The sequence below is a fragment of the Alligator sinensis genome, unplaced genomic scaffold, assembly GCF_000455745.1.
Source record: "Alligator sinensis unplaced genomic scaffold, ASM45574v1 scaffold705_1, whole genome shotgun sequence".
Taxonomy (NCBI): Eukaryota; Metazoa; Chordata; order Crocodylia; family Alligatoridae; genus Alligator; species Alligator sinensis.
The window spans coordinates 91738-107168 of record NW_005842663.1 but is presented as its reverse complement, the minus strand read 5'-3'; the positions used below and the strand labels follow the sequence as shown (position 1 = coordinate 107168).

Sequence of the window (15431 nt, the reverse complement as noted above, 5' to 3'; positions counted from 1 at the left end):
GAATGGCCCCAGGTCTGGGTATTTCTCCAACCAAGGTGTTGGGCGCAGTACTGTAGCCGTTAGGAGTCCACCTCTCTGCCGTCATTCCGACCTCCTCTGCTCATCCTTTACCAGGTTTGATCCTCCTCCTCCTGCCACCTGACCTGCTGGTAGGGATTGATTCAGGGTCTCTCTTGTGCCAGCCACCCTAACTGGAAGGTTTTCTGTGCCTAGGGGAACTGCTCTGTCTCTTAGTAACAGGGTTCAGGTTCTTTATTACCCGTACCCCTCCATTTTTCTCTTTTGGCCATGGTCTTTCTGTTCCACCTAGCCCTTCTTCTGCTTCCTCGTATTGCCTCGAGAAGAAATCAGCGCTTATGTTCTTAGTTCCTGGGTGATGTTTTACCTCAAAGCAATATGGTTGCAGACTAAAGGCCCATCTCATTAGTCTAGCATTGTCTGTCTTCATGCTCTGCAACCAGCGTAGGGGTGCGTGGTCCGTTATCAACATGAACCGCCATCCTAACAGATAGTAGCGGAGTGTTTCCGCTGCCCACTTAATTGCCAAACACTCCTTTTCTATCATGGCATAATTTCGCTCAGGTGGGTGTAACTTCCTACTTATATATGCTGTAGGACACTCTTCTTCCCCCTCTACCTGGATCAACACCGCTTCAATTGCTGCTTTTGACGCATCAGTCTGCACCAGAAAGGGTTTATTAAAATCTGGGGTATATAGCAAGGGTTGCAGGCACAGTGCTTCCTTCACCGCTTGGAATGCCTTTTCCGCCTCTGGCGTCCATCTCACTTTGGCAGGCCCCTGCCTGCCTGCTTGCCACCGGGCGAGCAACTTATGCCCCTGGTCCGGTAATAGAACCAACATGCGGTCCCCTACCTCAAACTTACTTTCCCGGGCGCCCCGGTTGTAATATCTCACCTGACGTTGCTGGGCCTCTCTGAGATTTCCTAAGACCTCACTCCGGGTGGCTTCAAGGCGCTCCTGCAGTTGTATCACATACTGGATAAAATTCTGGTCTTTATCTTGTTGTTCTTCCCAACCTTCTTTAATCAGATCGAGTATTCCCCGGGGTTGCCGGCCGTATAACAATTCAAAGGGTGAAAACCCGGTTGAGGCCTGGGGCGCCTCTCTTACCGCAAATAGCAAAGGGGGTATCATTTTATCCCAATCCTGAGGGCTCTCAGCAACAAACTTCTTCAACATCTGTTTCAGGGTCTGATTAAAACGTTCTACGAGTCTGTCTGTTTGGGGGTGATAGACTGCCGTCTTCAGGTGTTTAATCCCTAGGGCTTTACTCACTCCCTCGAAGACATGCCCCCGGGGGTTACAAGAAATAATGGCCACAAGCTAGCAGAGAGCAGATTTAGATTTTCACAGTTCGAGTGGCCAAGGTCTGGAACGGGCTCCCAAGGGAGGTGGTGCTCTCCCCTACCCTGGGGGTCTTCAAGAGGAGGTTAGATGAGTAACTAGCTGGGGTCATGTAGACCCAGCACTCTTTCCTGCCTATGCAGGGGGTCGGACTCGATGATCTTTTGAGGTCCCTTCCGACCCTAACATCTATGAATCTATGACACGTGAGGTAAAATTCGTCCCCTGGTCTGTCAACAATTCCCTAGGAAGTCCTACCCGAGAGAATATTTTCAATAGCTCGTTCGCCACCTTCGGAGCTGATATGGTTTGCATCGGCATGGCCTCAGGGTACCTGGTGGCATAATCTAGTAGGACTAGGATATACTGGTTTCCCGTGCTGCTACGGGGAAGGGGCCCCACAATGTCCACCGCTACTCACTCAAATGGAACCTCTATCAATGGCATTGGAATTAAAGGTGCCTTTGGGGGGCGCCTCGGGTCCGTTTTTTGGCACACAGAACAGGAAGCACAATATCTTGCCACTTCTCGCAACAGTCCGGGCCAAAAGAATCTTGCCCTAACGCGGACTTCAGTTTTGTCTCTGCCCAAGTGTCCCTCCATAGGGAGTTCATGAGCCACCTTCAAGACAGCTCGTCGATATCGCCGAGGTACTAGCAGCTGTATGACCTCCTCCCTTCCAGGCTTCCCTCGTTCAGTTCGGTACAGGAGACCATTCCGTACCTCAAATCTCGGTGTTGTCTTCATCAGCTCTGGCTGTAAGACCTCGCCGTCTCGTTGGGCTAGGTGTTCTTGCAACGCGTAGCGAAAGTCTGTCTCCCGGCTCTGCTCCATTTTAAAGTGTTCGTTCTCCCACAAAGCGGTGACATCCACCTCTTGCCTAGCTGCTTCTTCAGGGGGCGCTTGTTCCGTCTCTACTGCGAATCCCTCAACCTTCTCCTTTGACCTTGCCCTGGTTATTTCCCCTAATAGCTCAGGCCAATCACAACCCAGTACTACTGGGTAGGGTAACTGCTCAGCGACCCCAACTAGCATCTGCCAGGTCCTATCACCTACCCTTACTCTCTCGACTCTTAGGGAGTCCCCGCACCAACATTGTATTTTAACATGATCTACTATCTCCCTTTCTTTGGCCAGTAGGACGTTGCTCCGCACCATCGTCTGTAATGAGCCCGAATCCAACATAGCTCAAACCTTTCTTCCCTCCATTATCACTTTGACTGTCACCGTGGGTGACTCGTCTCCCGCCTCAGGGCCACTCCTAGCTCCATAGCCACACATCCCCACCCGGATTGCTGGTTGTGTGTGGATGGTTTCCTTCGCATTGGCTAACAGAGCCCGTTGTCTAGCGGCTTGCTCCCGTAGGCCTTGTATCACTTGCTGTAGCTGAACTACAACCTGTGGTTGTGACTCTGGACCCCGGCTAAGCATCCGCTCGCTCTCTCTAGACCCAAGGATTCTCTCTCTCATACGGCTAAACAAGCGTCTTATGATGCAAACTGCCGTACGAAACGTTCCCGGCCATTGCACCATTGTGACAGGTACATGACCTGGGCCAACCTAAACGTGGCCTGCACACCTGTTCCTGGGGCAACCACCAGCCTACTCGCCTGCTATGCCTTGTTGTTAATTGATTAATTGGTGTTCTGGGGGCGCTATCTGTGGCTCCGTTTCCTCCCCTACACTGCAGTCCACACCTCGCCGATGGAATAGATGTTATGTCTCATTCTAATTACGATCTGGTCCCTTTTTGTCCTCTGTGGGCCTCCTCAGTCACGCCTCCCCCTCTCTGGGGCTCCCCAATAATGCCCCCTCCTCTGGGGCTTCTCGGCAACTGCCCCCTCTCTGGGGCTCCCCGATAGTGCCGCCCCCTTTCTGGGGCTCACCACACCGCACTGGAGCTTCTCAGTAACTGCCCCCTTCTCTGGGGCTTTCGCCCCCCCTCGGCAACTGCCCCCTCTCTGGGGCTCCTCGGCAGTGCTGCCCCCTTTCCGGGGCTCACCACGCCCGCACAGGGGCTTCTCAGTAACTGCCCCCTACTCTGGGGCTTTCACCCCCTCTCAGGGTGCTCCTCAATACTGCTGCCCTCTCTCGGGGCCTTCTCTGTCAAGCCGCCCTCTCTGGGCTCAACATGCCCGCACTGGGCTTCTCAATAAGGCCGCCCCCCTCTGGGGCTCACCATGCCCTCACTGGGGCTTCTCAGTAATGCCCCCTCTCTGGGGATTCTCAACTGCCCTTCTCTAGGGCTGGGGTCTATGCACCCCGAATGCTGTGCCCTCACTGGCACTGGGGTCCTCACACTCCTCTGAGTCCCCTATGAGGCCTCCTCCATCCCCTAATAGCCTCTCCCAAACCACCGGTCACAAACAACAACACAAACACAAGCCCTTCGGCTATAACATAAACAGAAGCCACCCGGCCATAACAACATTCAGTCTTACCAGTGACCCTTTAACTCTCAGCAATGTTGGATGCTGGTCCTATATCAGGCTTCTCCTCTATCCCATGGCAGAGAGCTCCTTCCTCTTTGGCAGCTGGCAGGGAACTGCCTCTGGCCCCAGCCCCTAGGGTTTCTAAGGGAGCCAGGCCCTGCCCCTTCTGGTCAGCTGACCTTCCCTGGTTGCCCCCGGCAACCCACAGCTGGGCTCCTTATTTCCTGATAGGGCTTCCTCCCTAGCAGTTTTCCCCTCTTTGGGAGCAGGGCACCTCAGTGCTCTGTGACACTGCCCAATCTGGAGGTCGCTGTCCCACGTGGGTCTTGAGTAGTGCATGACAACTGTCAGTCACAAGGGTCTGTGCCTGCCAGTATGTGCAGTTTCGGGAGTCCACCCTTGACTTGATTGACTCGATGGCTGTATTGTCATGGGTTACAGGAATAGTTAATAGGGTGGGTGCTCAGTTCCAGGAATCAGTTCCTTCGCTTGATTAGCCTAAAATGCCATGTAGAGTAGAGTTTTGTAATGGTAAGTTCCTCTGGCTAGTCTATTGTCAATTAACAGCCAGAGGCTCTTGCCTTGTCATTTAATTACCTACTGATCATCATACATACTCGCCTTCACTCAAGGGACTGGCCCAATAAAGCAGATTTTATCACTTTACGATTACAATTTCAATGCAGTTTTAAACAATGGTCCAGGGTGTAACTTCATTCTACAGGGAATACATTCCTTAAGGGTATAAAAGTATAAAATATAAAATACAAAATGCCATGGTAAAGATGAAACAGATGAAACATAAAAACGCACTTTAATAAATATATAAAAATGCAATGTGAGGTAGTGAGCATCAAAGGCTGCTGGGGACAGTAAGTGAGTTAGGTTCGCACAGGATATATTTACAGCCTTTGCAGTAGATATTTGAGTTCTTTTGTTTTCTTTAGTGACACTGAGCTGAACTGATATGTAGATGTATCTTGTAGGGTTCTCCTACAGAAAGCCACTTCAGCTTTCTGGCTTGCTCTGAGCCTTGCCAACCCATGCAATGAGTGTGCTAATTCTCTGCCAATACTTAGAAGGAAAAGAAATGCACAAAATGAGGCAGGGAGGGGAGGGGTGCAGGCAAGAAGGGGCTTCAGTTATATCAATGTCCAGAAGGGAAATGTACGAAAGGGGCTTTCTGCTACACTTTCTTACCTTAACTCTGTGAAATCTATAGATGTCTCATTATAAAAGGTGTAGTTCAACCATTATTTATGGACTTGGATCAAGAACTGCTGGCTAAAATTCAATGGCCAGTTTTGTACATGAACAAAAATGTCCTTTCTGTAAGAATAGGAGGACAATGGAATCCTGCTTAGAGATATTGTAGGATATCCTAACTTGCAAGTTTTCATGAAAAGGCTGGAGAGGCATGTGTCTTGGGAGGGTTTAGGAACAATAAATCCCATGTTTCTGAAGAGGATTTAACTAGACTAGGTTCAACACTGTTTTGGAGCTGGGAGCCACTGTAATAAAGCTTAACTCTTGGCATGAGCTGCTTCCAGCCTAGCCTACATTGCTACTGCCAGAGCTGCTGCTGCTTCTCCCTGTTGTATGGGCAAAGCCCTCTGCCACTAAAACACTACAGAAGCTAGGCTGGATCAAATGTCTCTGTAGATTGGATCTGGCCTGTAGGCCACAGGATGCTGACCCCTGGACTAGATGATCTTTGAGGTGATCCTCTGAAGCACATAATCTCAAGGATCTGTCTAGTTTAACAAATTATTCAAGTGACTTAACTCACGTATCATATTCACTTCACTGTGAAACTGCAGCTCTCTAATTTTTCTGAACCTCCAACATGTACAGTAACACAGTGCAGGTCCCAAATTCCTAATCATCACATCAGAAAGACAAATGTCAACTTGGACTTCATATTTCCCTAGAGGAAAATAATATTTCGTAGACTTTACTTGTGTACAGATATCTAAGAGACATGCATATGGATCTTGCAGAAGTTGGAAGTTAAGATTTTGCATACTAATGTGACGGTGAAGAGTACAGTATGTGTGTGTCTGTTGCATTGTATTGTTGTACATGCTGCAGATACATGGGAGTTCATTAATGAGAGTAAAAATGGTGAATTTCACATTATGGTATGTCAAAAGAGGTTACCTTAGCTGGGCATTTCCTTCCTTTTTAAGGACCCTGTAAATGTGTGGGGTGGGGGATTGAGGGGCAGTGGAGATATGAGGACTTTCAGGCTTCCTGAATTCATGGTTCATGAAGATACAGATATCAATGCATAGATTAACTGATTTGAGATGGAGTGGTCCAAATAATGTAAAAGAGCTAAGCACCTAAGAGAACTCTAGCATTTATGGTTGTCTTTATTAGCAGCTAGAAATTCAGCTGAAATTCTCTAGTAACTTTTAATATTTAATAATGATGTATAAAGGAGTCAGTGAAATCATCACCATTGCAATCTAGATTGTGAAGTGTGCCAGTGCTGAGAAGGCAGACAGGAGTCATGAAGGAAACTGTTCCTGAAGAGCCCTGATTTGAATTTCTTTAATTCTTCTGTTTTAAAAAAGAGGCTCTTTTTCTGACTCTTTGAAATTCTGCAGTGTTGACTCTATTCATCACAAAACAGTATGATATATCTTTAAATGTAGCTTTTATTGCCTAAGATATTCCTCCATCCCCAAAGTCATATTTCATTTTTAAAATGTTTGTCTCTTAGATGCATTTATTTCTCTGTTTGTTTAACTTTGTTATCTCCATTATTAATATATTTTACTAAGCTAAAGCTGCTGCTTTTTGCTTTTAATATAGAAAGTTGCTTCTCCAGGGGTGTATAGTCCAGGACTTGTCCCTGTAATGGGACTGCTTGTTTTCTTTGCCCCCTTGCAATTGCCTGCTGTAACACTTGTAATATGTGTTAAGTAATCCTTAAGGTAACATTTTTATTATGTCATAAAAAGTGCATGGCAAATTTATAATAACTCATGGAATTTGTTTAAAAATGGAAGGATAATTTATTGAGTGTGTTACATGAGACCTGCTCCCCCTTATTAATGTAGAAGTGCAGCTTATTTAGAAGTATATTCTATTGAGAGAAACCACAGTCTTTAACATGCATAGAAAGTGAGTATGGTTGGCTAAAAGTGACATCATGGTTTATGTACTCAATAAAAATTTAATTAAGTCATTACAGGAGTTGCAGTCATCATTTAACCCTCTGATTTCTTTTATTTAGTTCTTTTATTAAACATTCAGTAATAGCCAGTCACCAAATCTTGATGGCCTATAAAATATCTGCATGAATTTTAATACCTTATATAAATGGAAAAATATGAGTAACTGACTTAAAAGGAATTTTCCTTGTGGTTGCACTGCATGTATTCTTATAAAAATCAAATTATGAAAAGGATAGTGGTTTAATGGAAAAAAACATATATACTATAGGTTTGATGTCATGACATAAACTAATTGTAGTTTTGAGACAGAAACTTATTACATAACTTCTGACCACTGTGTTAACAAGAATATTAAGAGGGGGTTGATAACATCATTGATGAAACTCCAGTAGTCTGTGTTATCAATACTAATATTTGTATGAGTTATATTTTCTTCTGCTGTGTAGCTTCTGCCTTTGAAAGGCTATGAAAAGCTCAACAATGGCAATGCATTTTTCATAGTAAATCCAATTCTTAAACTTTATTCCTATTCCCAATGTCTTTTTTAAAAAAAACTCCTTTCTTCCAGCTGTAGTATTGCACATAGGGATTTTTTTTATATACTAAATGGAAATGTGGATAGTTAGTTATTTGTATTTATTTATGTATTTATTCATTACAGTTTTGAAACTAATGAGAGTGAACATTTTGAAACTGTCCCTACCTGGACAAAACATAGGACAATATCCCAGAACCCACACTATAGGGCTTCACAGTCTCAAGTGTCTGTGACAGATTGAAGTTTGGGGAATACCAATAAACATAGGATATATCAGGTTGTTTTGTTCCTGTTCTCTGCAGAAGGATAGTAAAATTTGTCAGGGCATCTTGTGAACTGCTGTTTTCAAGGACAAATGCTCAGTGTCCCTTAGGTCTGTCTTAGAATAGAGGCTTTACCAGAAAAATCCAGCTGAATCTCTGTGATGAAAAAGGTTTATTTCTTAGCTTTTAGTTGACAATAAAGGACAAAAAGGAGTGGTCAGTCTGCAGCAATACTGAGTCTGGTTTAGCCACCCCTCTGGAAGTCTGACAGCTTATCTGCTTATAATTCTAATGTAGAGCTCATTTCTGCGAGTTGATGGGTGCTTAAATCCCAAATTGCCAAATATTTAAGCATCTGTTTAAATTTAGACTCTGATTAGTCCCAGTCACTTCATTAGCCTTTACTTGCTTACCTGCTCATAATTAAGCACATTTTATAGTGCTTTGCTGGACCTCTCACCCAGCCAGACTGTAGCAGGGCACTAAGATGCCTGCTACTTGTAGAGCTGGAATAACTACGCAGGTGCGGGTTGCTAGGGTAACCAGAGGGACCTAGTGACTCACACCTGCCTGATCAGCTGACTGGAAGGGGCAGGGCCTGGCTCCTATATAAATCACAGGCTGGGACCAGGCTGGCAGTTCCCTGCTGGTAGCTAAGGGAGAAAGAGCTCTGCCGGAGAGAGTAAAGAAAAGAGGTCTGAATACAAGAACGACTTGAGACTGGTGAGAGATGGAGCACCCCGGGTGTGGTGGGAAGAATGTTGGAGCCTAGGGGCTTATGCTTTGTGTTTGCTGTTTGTAACTGGAGGTTTGGGTGAGGCTATTAGGGGTTGGAGGAGGCCTCATAAGGGGATTCATGGTAGTGTGGGGACCCCAGCCCCGGAGAAGGGGACAACGGTTGAGTGGCCCCGGAGAAGGGGACAACGGTTGAGTGGCCCCGGAGAAGGGGACAATGACCGACATAAGTCCACAAGGGCAGTATTGGGAGTGTGCCGACCCTGAGCACCTAAAAGAGTGCAGCAGTGGGAGCGTGCCGACCCTGAGTGCCTGGTAAGGCAAAACCAGAAAAGGTCGTGTGGAACCTGAATGCCCAGGGGGGCACTGTTACGAGACAGGACTGTCGAGAGCCCGAGCGCCCAGGGGGGGCGCCGTTACAAGACAAGGCTGCAGAGAGCCCAAGCGCCCAGGGGGGCGCCGGTGAGGGACAGGGCTGCGGAGAGCCCAAGGGAGAGTACAAGACCAGAGACCGAAGATCGTCCGTTTCATCTGCGAGGCTTGGGGTGTCGTACAGGGGTGGTTGGAGCCACGTATAGCCCATAAGGCGGGGGTGTACCGGAACACCCATTCCAGAAACGGGACCAGTGTAGAACAGGAGTACCGTGTCCAAGAGAACAAAAAGGAAGCCTCGCTATAACATATATATAACAGCAAAGATGTGGCGGGCGAGAAAAGAGGGTGCCCTGTAGGCAGCTTGGCATGGTAAAGGAGGCGTCAGGGGAGAGCACAGCGACCTGAGGACGCCCTCCTGTTACACAGACAATAGCAGAGTGAGCTCTATTCAGTCTGCTCAGATATCATGCAGGAAGAAAGCAAGGAAGGACAATCAGAGATGCTGAGTTAAAGTTAAATATTTTTAAATGTGCAGGAAAGCTTAACTCCATCTGAGAGTTTTAAAAGAAATGGCAAACTGTCCTCTGAGCCACTGATGTTAGATATTTAACATTTTTTTGAATGTGAGGGAAATTCATGTTTGCTGGAAAAATCTAATATTACCAGGTAGTGTTGAAGTGGTGATGTTGCTGTGATGATCTAGAAGATATGCAAGAGGCAAGAATTCTTGTGGGTGATATATTTCAGTGGACCAACTGTATGGTTGGTATAGACCAGTGGTTCTCAACCTTTTTAGACTCAGGATATTCCTGGATGGGCTCACAGCACACATCAGAAATTGCTGACTCTTAGTTTTCACTCTTTTTTTCTTTTGGCTGCAGGAAAATAACAGAGCAATTTTTCTGTTGCAAAGAAGTCAGAAAGACCCCAGCTATGGACTTCTATTTGAAATCTTTGGGTTTATGTTGTGAATCCTGTTTACTTATCTAACAGTTCTAACGGTTTGTGGCACCCTGTAGCACCCTTGAAAGGATCTCAAGGCATTCCAGGGTGCCATGGCACCCTATTTGAGACTGACTAGTATAGACATAGGTAAGCTTTCAGATATCACAATATTCTTCCTCAGGAACCTGAGAAACACACGCCATAGGTGCCCAAGGAAGGGTATTGTGATACTTGAATGCTTGCCTATGTCTATACCAACCATAGTCCAATAAAAGATATCACCCACAAGAATTCTTGCCTCTCACATAATTATCAAATCATAGAAAATTAGGGTTGGAAGGTACCTCGGGAGGTCATCTAGTCCAACCCCCCGCTCAAAGCAGGACCAGCCTCAACCAGATCATCCCAACCATAGCTTTGTCTAGCCAGGTGTTAAAAACCTCCAAGGATGGAGCTTCCACCACCTCTCTGGGTAGCCTGTTCCAGTGTTTTACAACCCTCCTAGTGAGAAAATTCTTCCTAATATCTAACCTAAACTTCCCTTGCTGCAACTTGACACCATTGCTCCTTGTTCTGCCATCTGCCACCACTGAGAACAGCCTAGCTCCATCCTCTTTTGAACCTCTCTTCAGGCTGCTATTAAATCCCCTCTGTCTTCTCTTCTCTAGATTAACTAAGCCCAGTTCCCTCAGCCTCTCCTCATAAGTCATGTGCCCTAGCCCCCTAACCACTTTTGTTGTCCTCTCTGGGACTTTCACCGATTTTTCCATGTCCTTTCTGAAGTGGGGGGCCCAAAACCAAACACAGTACTCCAGATATGGCCTCACCAGTGCTGTATAGAGAGGAATAATCACTTCCTTTGACCTATTGTTAACACACCTAGCAGTGTTGTTAGCCTACTTGGCAACAAGGGCACACTGCTGGGTCATATTCAACTTATTATCCACTGTAACCCCCAGGTCCTTTTCTGCAAAGCTTCAGCCCAGCCAGTCAGCCCCAGCCTGTACTGATGCATGGGATTGTTCCATATTAAGCGCAGGACTTTGTACTTCTTGTTGAACCTCATGAGATTCCTTTTGGCCCAACACTCCAATTTGTCTAGGTCATTCTGAATCTTAGACCTACCCTCCAGCATATCTGCTATTCCCCCCAGCTTGGTGTCATCTGCAAACTTGCTGAGGGTGCACTTTATGCCATCTTCCAGGTCGTTGATAAAGACATTGTACAAAATCAGCCTCAGGATCGACCCCTGGAGCACTTCACTTGATACCAGCTGCCGACTAGACATTGAGCCATTGATTACTACCCTTTGAGCTTGATGCTCCAGCCAGTTTTCTGTCTACCTTATAGTCCATCCATCCAAACCGTACTTTCTTAGCTTGCCTGTGAGAATGCTGTGGGAGACTGTATCAAAAAAAAAAACAAGGTATGTCACATCCACTGGTCTCCCCCCCTGTCCACAGAGCCATTCATCTCATCATAGAAAACTAAGGTTGGTCAGGCATGACTTGCCCTTGGTAAATCCATGCTGACTGTTCCTAATCACCTTCTCCTCCAAGTGCTTAAAAATGGATTGCTTGAGGATCTGCTCCATGATTTTACCAGGGACTGAGGTGAGGCTGACTGGTCTGTAGTTCCCTGGATCTTCCTTTTCCCCTTTCTTAAATATGGGCACTATGTATGCTTTCTCTAATCATCCAGGACCTCTGCTGATCACCATGAGTTTTCAAAGATGATGGCCAGTGGCTCTGCAATCACATCAGCGAGCTCCCTCAGCACCCTTGGGTGCATCCCATCTGGCCCCATGGACTTGAATATGTTCAGCTTTTTAAAACAGTCCTTAACCTGTTCTTTTGCCACTGTTGGCTCCACACCTCCTCCCCAAAGTGTGCTGCCAGGTGCAGTAATCTGGGAGCTGACCTTGCTTGTGAAGGCTAAGGTGAAATAAGCATTGAGCACTTCAGCATTTTTTACGTGCTCTGTCACAAGGTTGCCTCTCCCATTCAGTAAGGGACCCACAGTTTCCCTGATCTTCCTCTTGCTACTGACATAGTTGTAGAAACCCTTCTTGTTACCCTTCATATCCCTTGCTAGCTACAAGTCCAATTGCACTTTGGCCTTCCTGACTTCGCCCCTGAATACCTGAGCAATGTTCTTATATTCTGCCAGTAATTAATAATATTATCCCAGTAATTAAAAAGGGCAAAAGGGAAGACCTTCAAAGTATAGTTCAATTAGCCTGATATTCATCCTGGGAAATATAATGGAAAGGTTAATAAAGAGGCTGTACATAAAAAATGAAATGATGGTAGACTGATTCATCTCTATCAGCGTGACTCTTGTCAAATATCTCAGCAATAACCGTAAATGGGGAATCAACATCCAGTGAGAGTGTTACTAATTAATCCCATAGCAATCTATTCTTGACTTAATGAAATGCCTCTCTCTCTCTCTCTCTCTCTCTCTCTCTCTCTCTGTGTGTGTATTAGTGGTGTTTCATTTTGATCACAGAAAAATGTGGATTTGGGGTTACTTTTTTAACCCAAAAATTGGGGATTTTTTTTAAATCGGAGAAAACCAGGATCCCTGGTGATAAAGCTGCCTGACCATTTTATACAGGTACCTGCCTCTGAAGATTTCTGATGGCAAAGGACTATTTAATGTGATAGTTAGCTACCAAGCAAGATCTGTTGTGTTTAAGTTGAAGCTATACAATTCAGATTGGAAAGAAGGGGTGCAGACAGAAGGGACAGTTTTTGCCCTATTTGGTCACAGAAAGCCATTTATAGCTGTGACCAAACACAAGTGCTTGGCTGCAAATAGTTTAAAAAATGGCAGATCAGGTGAAAATCTGACCCCTCATTGCATGAGGTCTCAGATAAAGATGTTTAAAAATGTAGCATCTTTTGTAACTTGTGTCTGCTTAGCACCCAGCCTGTAATTGTTTTCAGAATGGGAGGGGGGGAAAGGGAGTTCAGTCTGGGGGGTGTTCAGCCCCCCCCCGGAGGGTGAGGTGGGTGTATTGGAGCCCTGCCGCAGGGCTCCAATTCACCTGTCCCACCCTTCAGCACCAGCTGGGGAGTCCTGGGAATGAGCTTCCTCCACTGCCTTTCCCCCTCCCATTCTGAGAACAGTGAGCACCGGCAGAGAGCCCTGGCCATTGCTATGGGATTGTCTTTCCCCCTGAAACCAACAGTGCATTTCTGTTTGGTCTGGGGTAACATTGTAACTGAGAATACTTTGCAAAAATCTTTCTGAGTTACAGCTGGGAGCTGCACTTCTGTCTGTACTCCCTGGACTTCTCCCCCATCGTGTACATTTTTAAATAGGGTAATTAACCACTGGGAAAACTAATGTAGCACTTGGGTAAATTATTCTTCATTTAAAGTCCCATAAAGCTAGATTTCTAAAAAAAAAAATTCTAAATCTCTTTCTAAAAATTATGCATTGGCTTATATGAAAAGTATAGGCTTGATGGAGACTCACAGTGCGAAATGTTGTGGCCTGTCAGACTAGATGATCACTATGGCCTTAAAATGTATTAAAGCAAAAATAAAGCAATGTTTAGAGCCAGGGAGGGATGGACAAATGTTGGAAGGAACAGAAAATATGCAAGAGAAAGCATCCTAGGCTGGGGACATTTCTGCCCTCTACACAGACCTTATGTTGACGTTGATTTTGATTTGTATAAAGACTCAGCCAATCTGTAACACATACTGCTCTGTAACCAGTGGCCTGCATGAAATTATACTGCTCACACCTAAATACCTACTCACATGTACCACAGTGCTCTCACATGCTCCTCTATCCTTACTCTTGGATTCCTACCTCCTGAGATGATGTTGCCTTGTATTTTCCAGATTGATCCTTCTACCCTCAGGCGAGGCATGAGAAGCATGGCAGAAAATTTCTTTGCAGTTATATATGGATATGATGAGGTAAGAACATATAAGTGGGCAAAACTGGACAAAACAAATAAGTCATCTAGTGAACTGTCTCCCCATTTGCTCTGAACCACAAGATGTTTTGGATGAAGAAACCCACAAAACAAACAAATGGGCAAAGCTAAATTAAAGGAACAAACTTCTAGCCATTGTGATCAGTTTATTATTTTAAAACTGATGAGTGAGCAGCATCTGGCTGGTAAGTCTGTGACAGGGAAGGGACGTAGAGGGGGTGCAGATCAAGGCCCCCACAGTGAAGGAGAGAGAGGGGAAGGGGTAGGCACTGCCCAGCCAGGTGGATGTGACCCTGGGGCTGGGGGCATGTGGCTCATTCGGGGGGCATGGCTCCTCACCACTGCATGCACCCCCACCCAGGGGAGGCATGGAGGGCATGTGCCCCCTGGATTTGTGCATGGGGCAAAGGCAAGCTGCCTGCTGCAGGCTCGGGGCCGGGGGCTGCCCCAGCCTCTTTCCATTGGTGGGGCTGGGGTAGGGCTGTGCTTGGAGATGGTGGGGAGGGCTGGGCTCAGCTGCATAGGGCGGGCAGCAGCGGCACTGGAAGAAGTGGCTAAGGGTGGGGGTCTATAGCCCTCCAAGCCCTCTCTAGCCACCCCTGCTCTGGGCACTGTGCTCTGCTGCCTTTCCCTCAGGTGCCCTGCACTGGCCCCGTTTACCCTGCCTACCCCACAGCAGGGGGCTCCCGAGCCAGGGCGGTGCTGGGGGGGTCAGAGCCACCCCAAATTCCCTGCCTCTCGGCACTGCCACTGCCTGCCCTGCATGGCTGAGCCCGCCCTGCCCCTGCCAGCTCCAAGCATAGCCCCAGCCCAGGCCTCTGCCAGGAAGAGGCTGGTGCAGCCCCTGCTCCTGAGCCCATAATAGGCAGCCCACTTGCGCTCTGTGAACAAATCTGGGGGGGCACGTGCTCCCATGCCTCTTCCGGGGGAGCATGTGCCACCCCCCCCGCCTCTCCCCCCCGCAGCCCCTGGATGAGCCCCCACGGCTTTGTCCCACTTCCTGCCTTGAGGTTGCTTCTACCACCCTGGCTGGGCAGCACCTGCCCCACTCCCTTCCTCACCATGGGGAGCTCAATTTGTCCCCCACCACACACACCCTTTCCCTCTCCCACACACCTTCCGCCCCACAGACTTACTGGCAGGACTCTGCTCTCCAAGCTTCTGGGCTGCATTAATCTAAATCAGCTATTGAATCTGTATCAGCCAATACAGCTGGTTAATAATTGGCTTTTGGTATCAGCCAAGAAAATCTTTATCGGTGCACCCCTAGGTTCACTGGTGTGGCCAGCAGCCAGTAGGTCCTCTACTGCAGTTGCTGCCTTTGTCACTGCAGTATTTAGTGCTTGCTGGTGGGACTGCTCTTGGGCTATAGCTAATGGAAAAATCTGCTCTTTGGCCTTCTCTCCACCTAGTTCTCCCTTGAGACTTCTACCCTACTTAGCTGCCCTTGGAGTTCCACTCCTGTTTGCCTATGTGCTCCCTGTTCCTGCTCTCTGGCTGTCACTTCAGTCTGTCCCTAGCCTTGTCCTGCCTCCTCCTAGGTCCCCTTTTTGTCCCTAATCTCACCCCTGGGCCCCTGTCCCTACAGCCAACCTGAGTACCCTGAACTACATTGTAGCTAGTCTGTCAGCGCT

General features: G+C 47.0%; 1 protein-coding gene across 1 annotated transcript in view; it reads left to right on the top strand.

Moving 5' to 3' along the window:
* Positions 1 to 15431, top strand: part of LOC102383391 (ubiquinol-cytochrome-c reductase complex assembly factor 1) — a 143347-nt gene that overhangs the window by 112772 nt on the left and 15144 nt on the right. The window contains exon 8 of the mRNA XM_025215731.1: positions 13700 to 13777. Coding sequence (XP_025071516.1) covers positions 13700 to 13777 — 78 coding nt within the window. The remainder of the gene's footprint in view (positions 1 to 13699; positions 13778 to 15431) is intronic.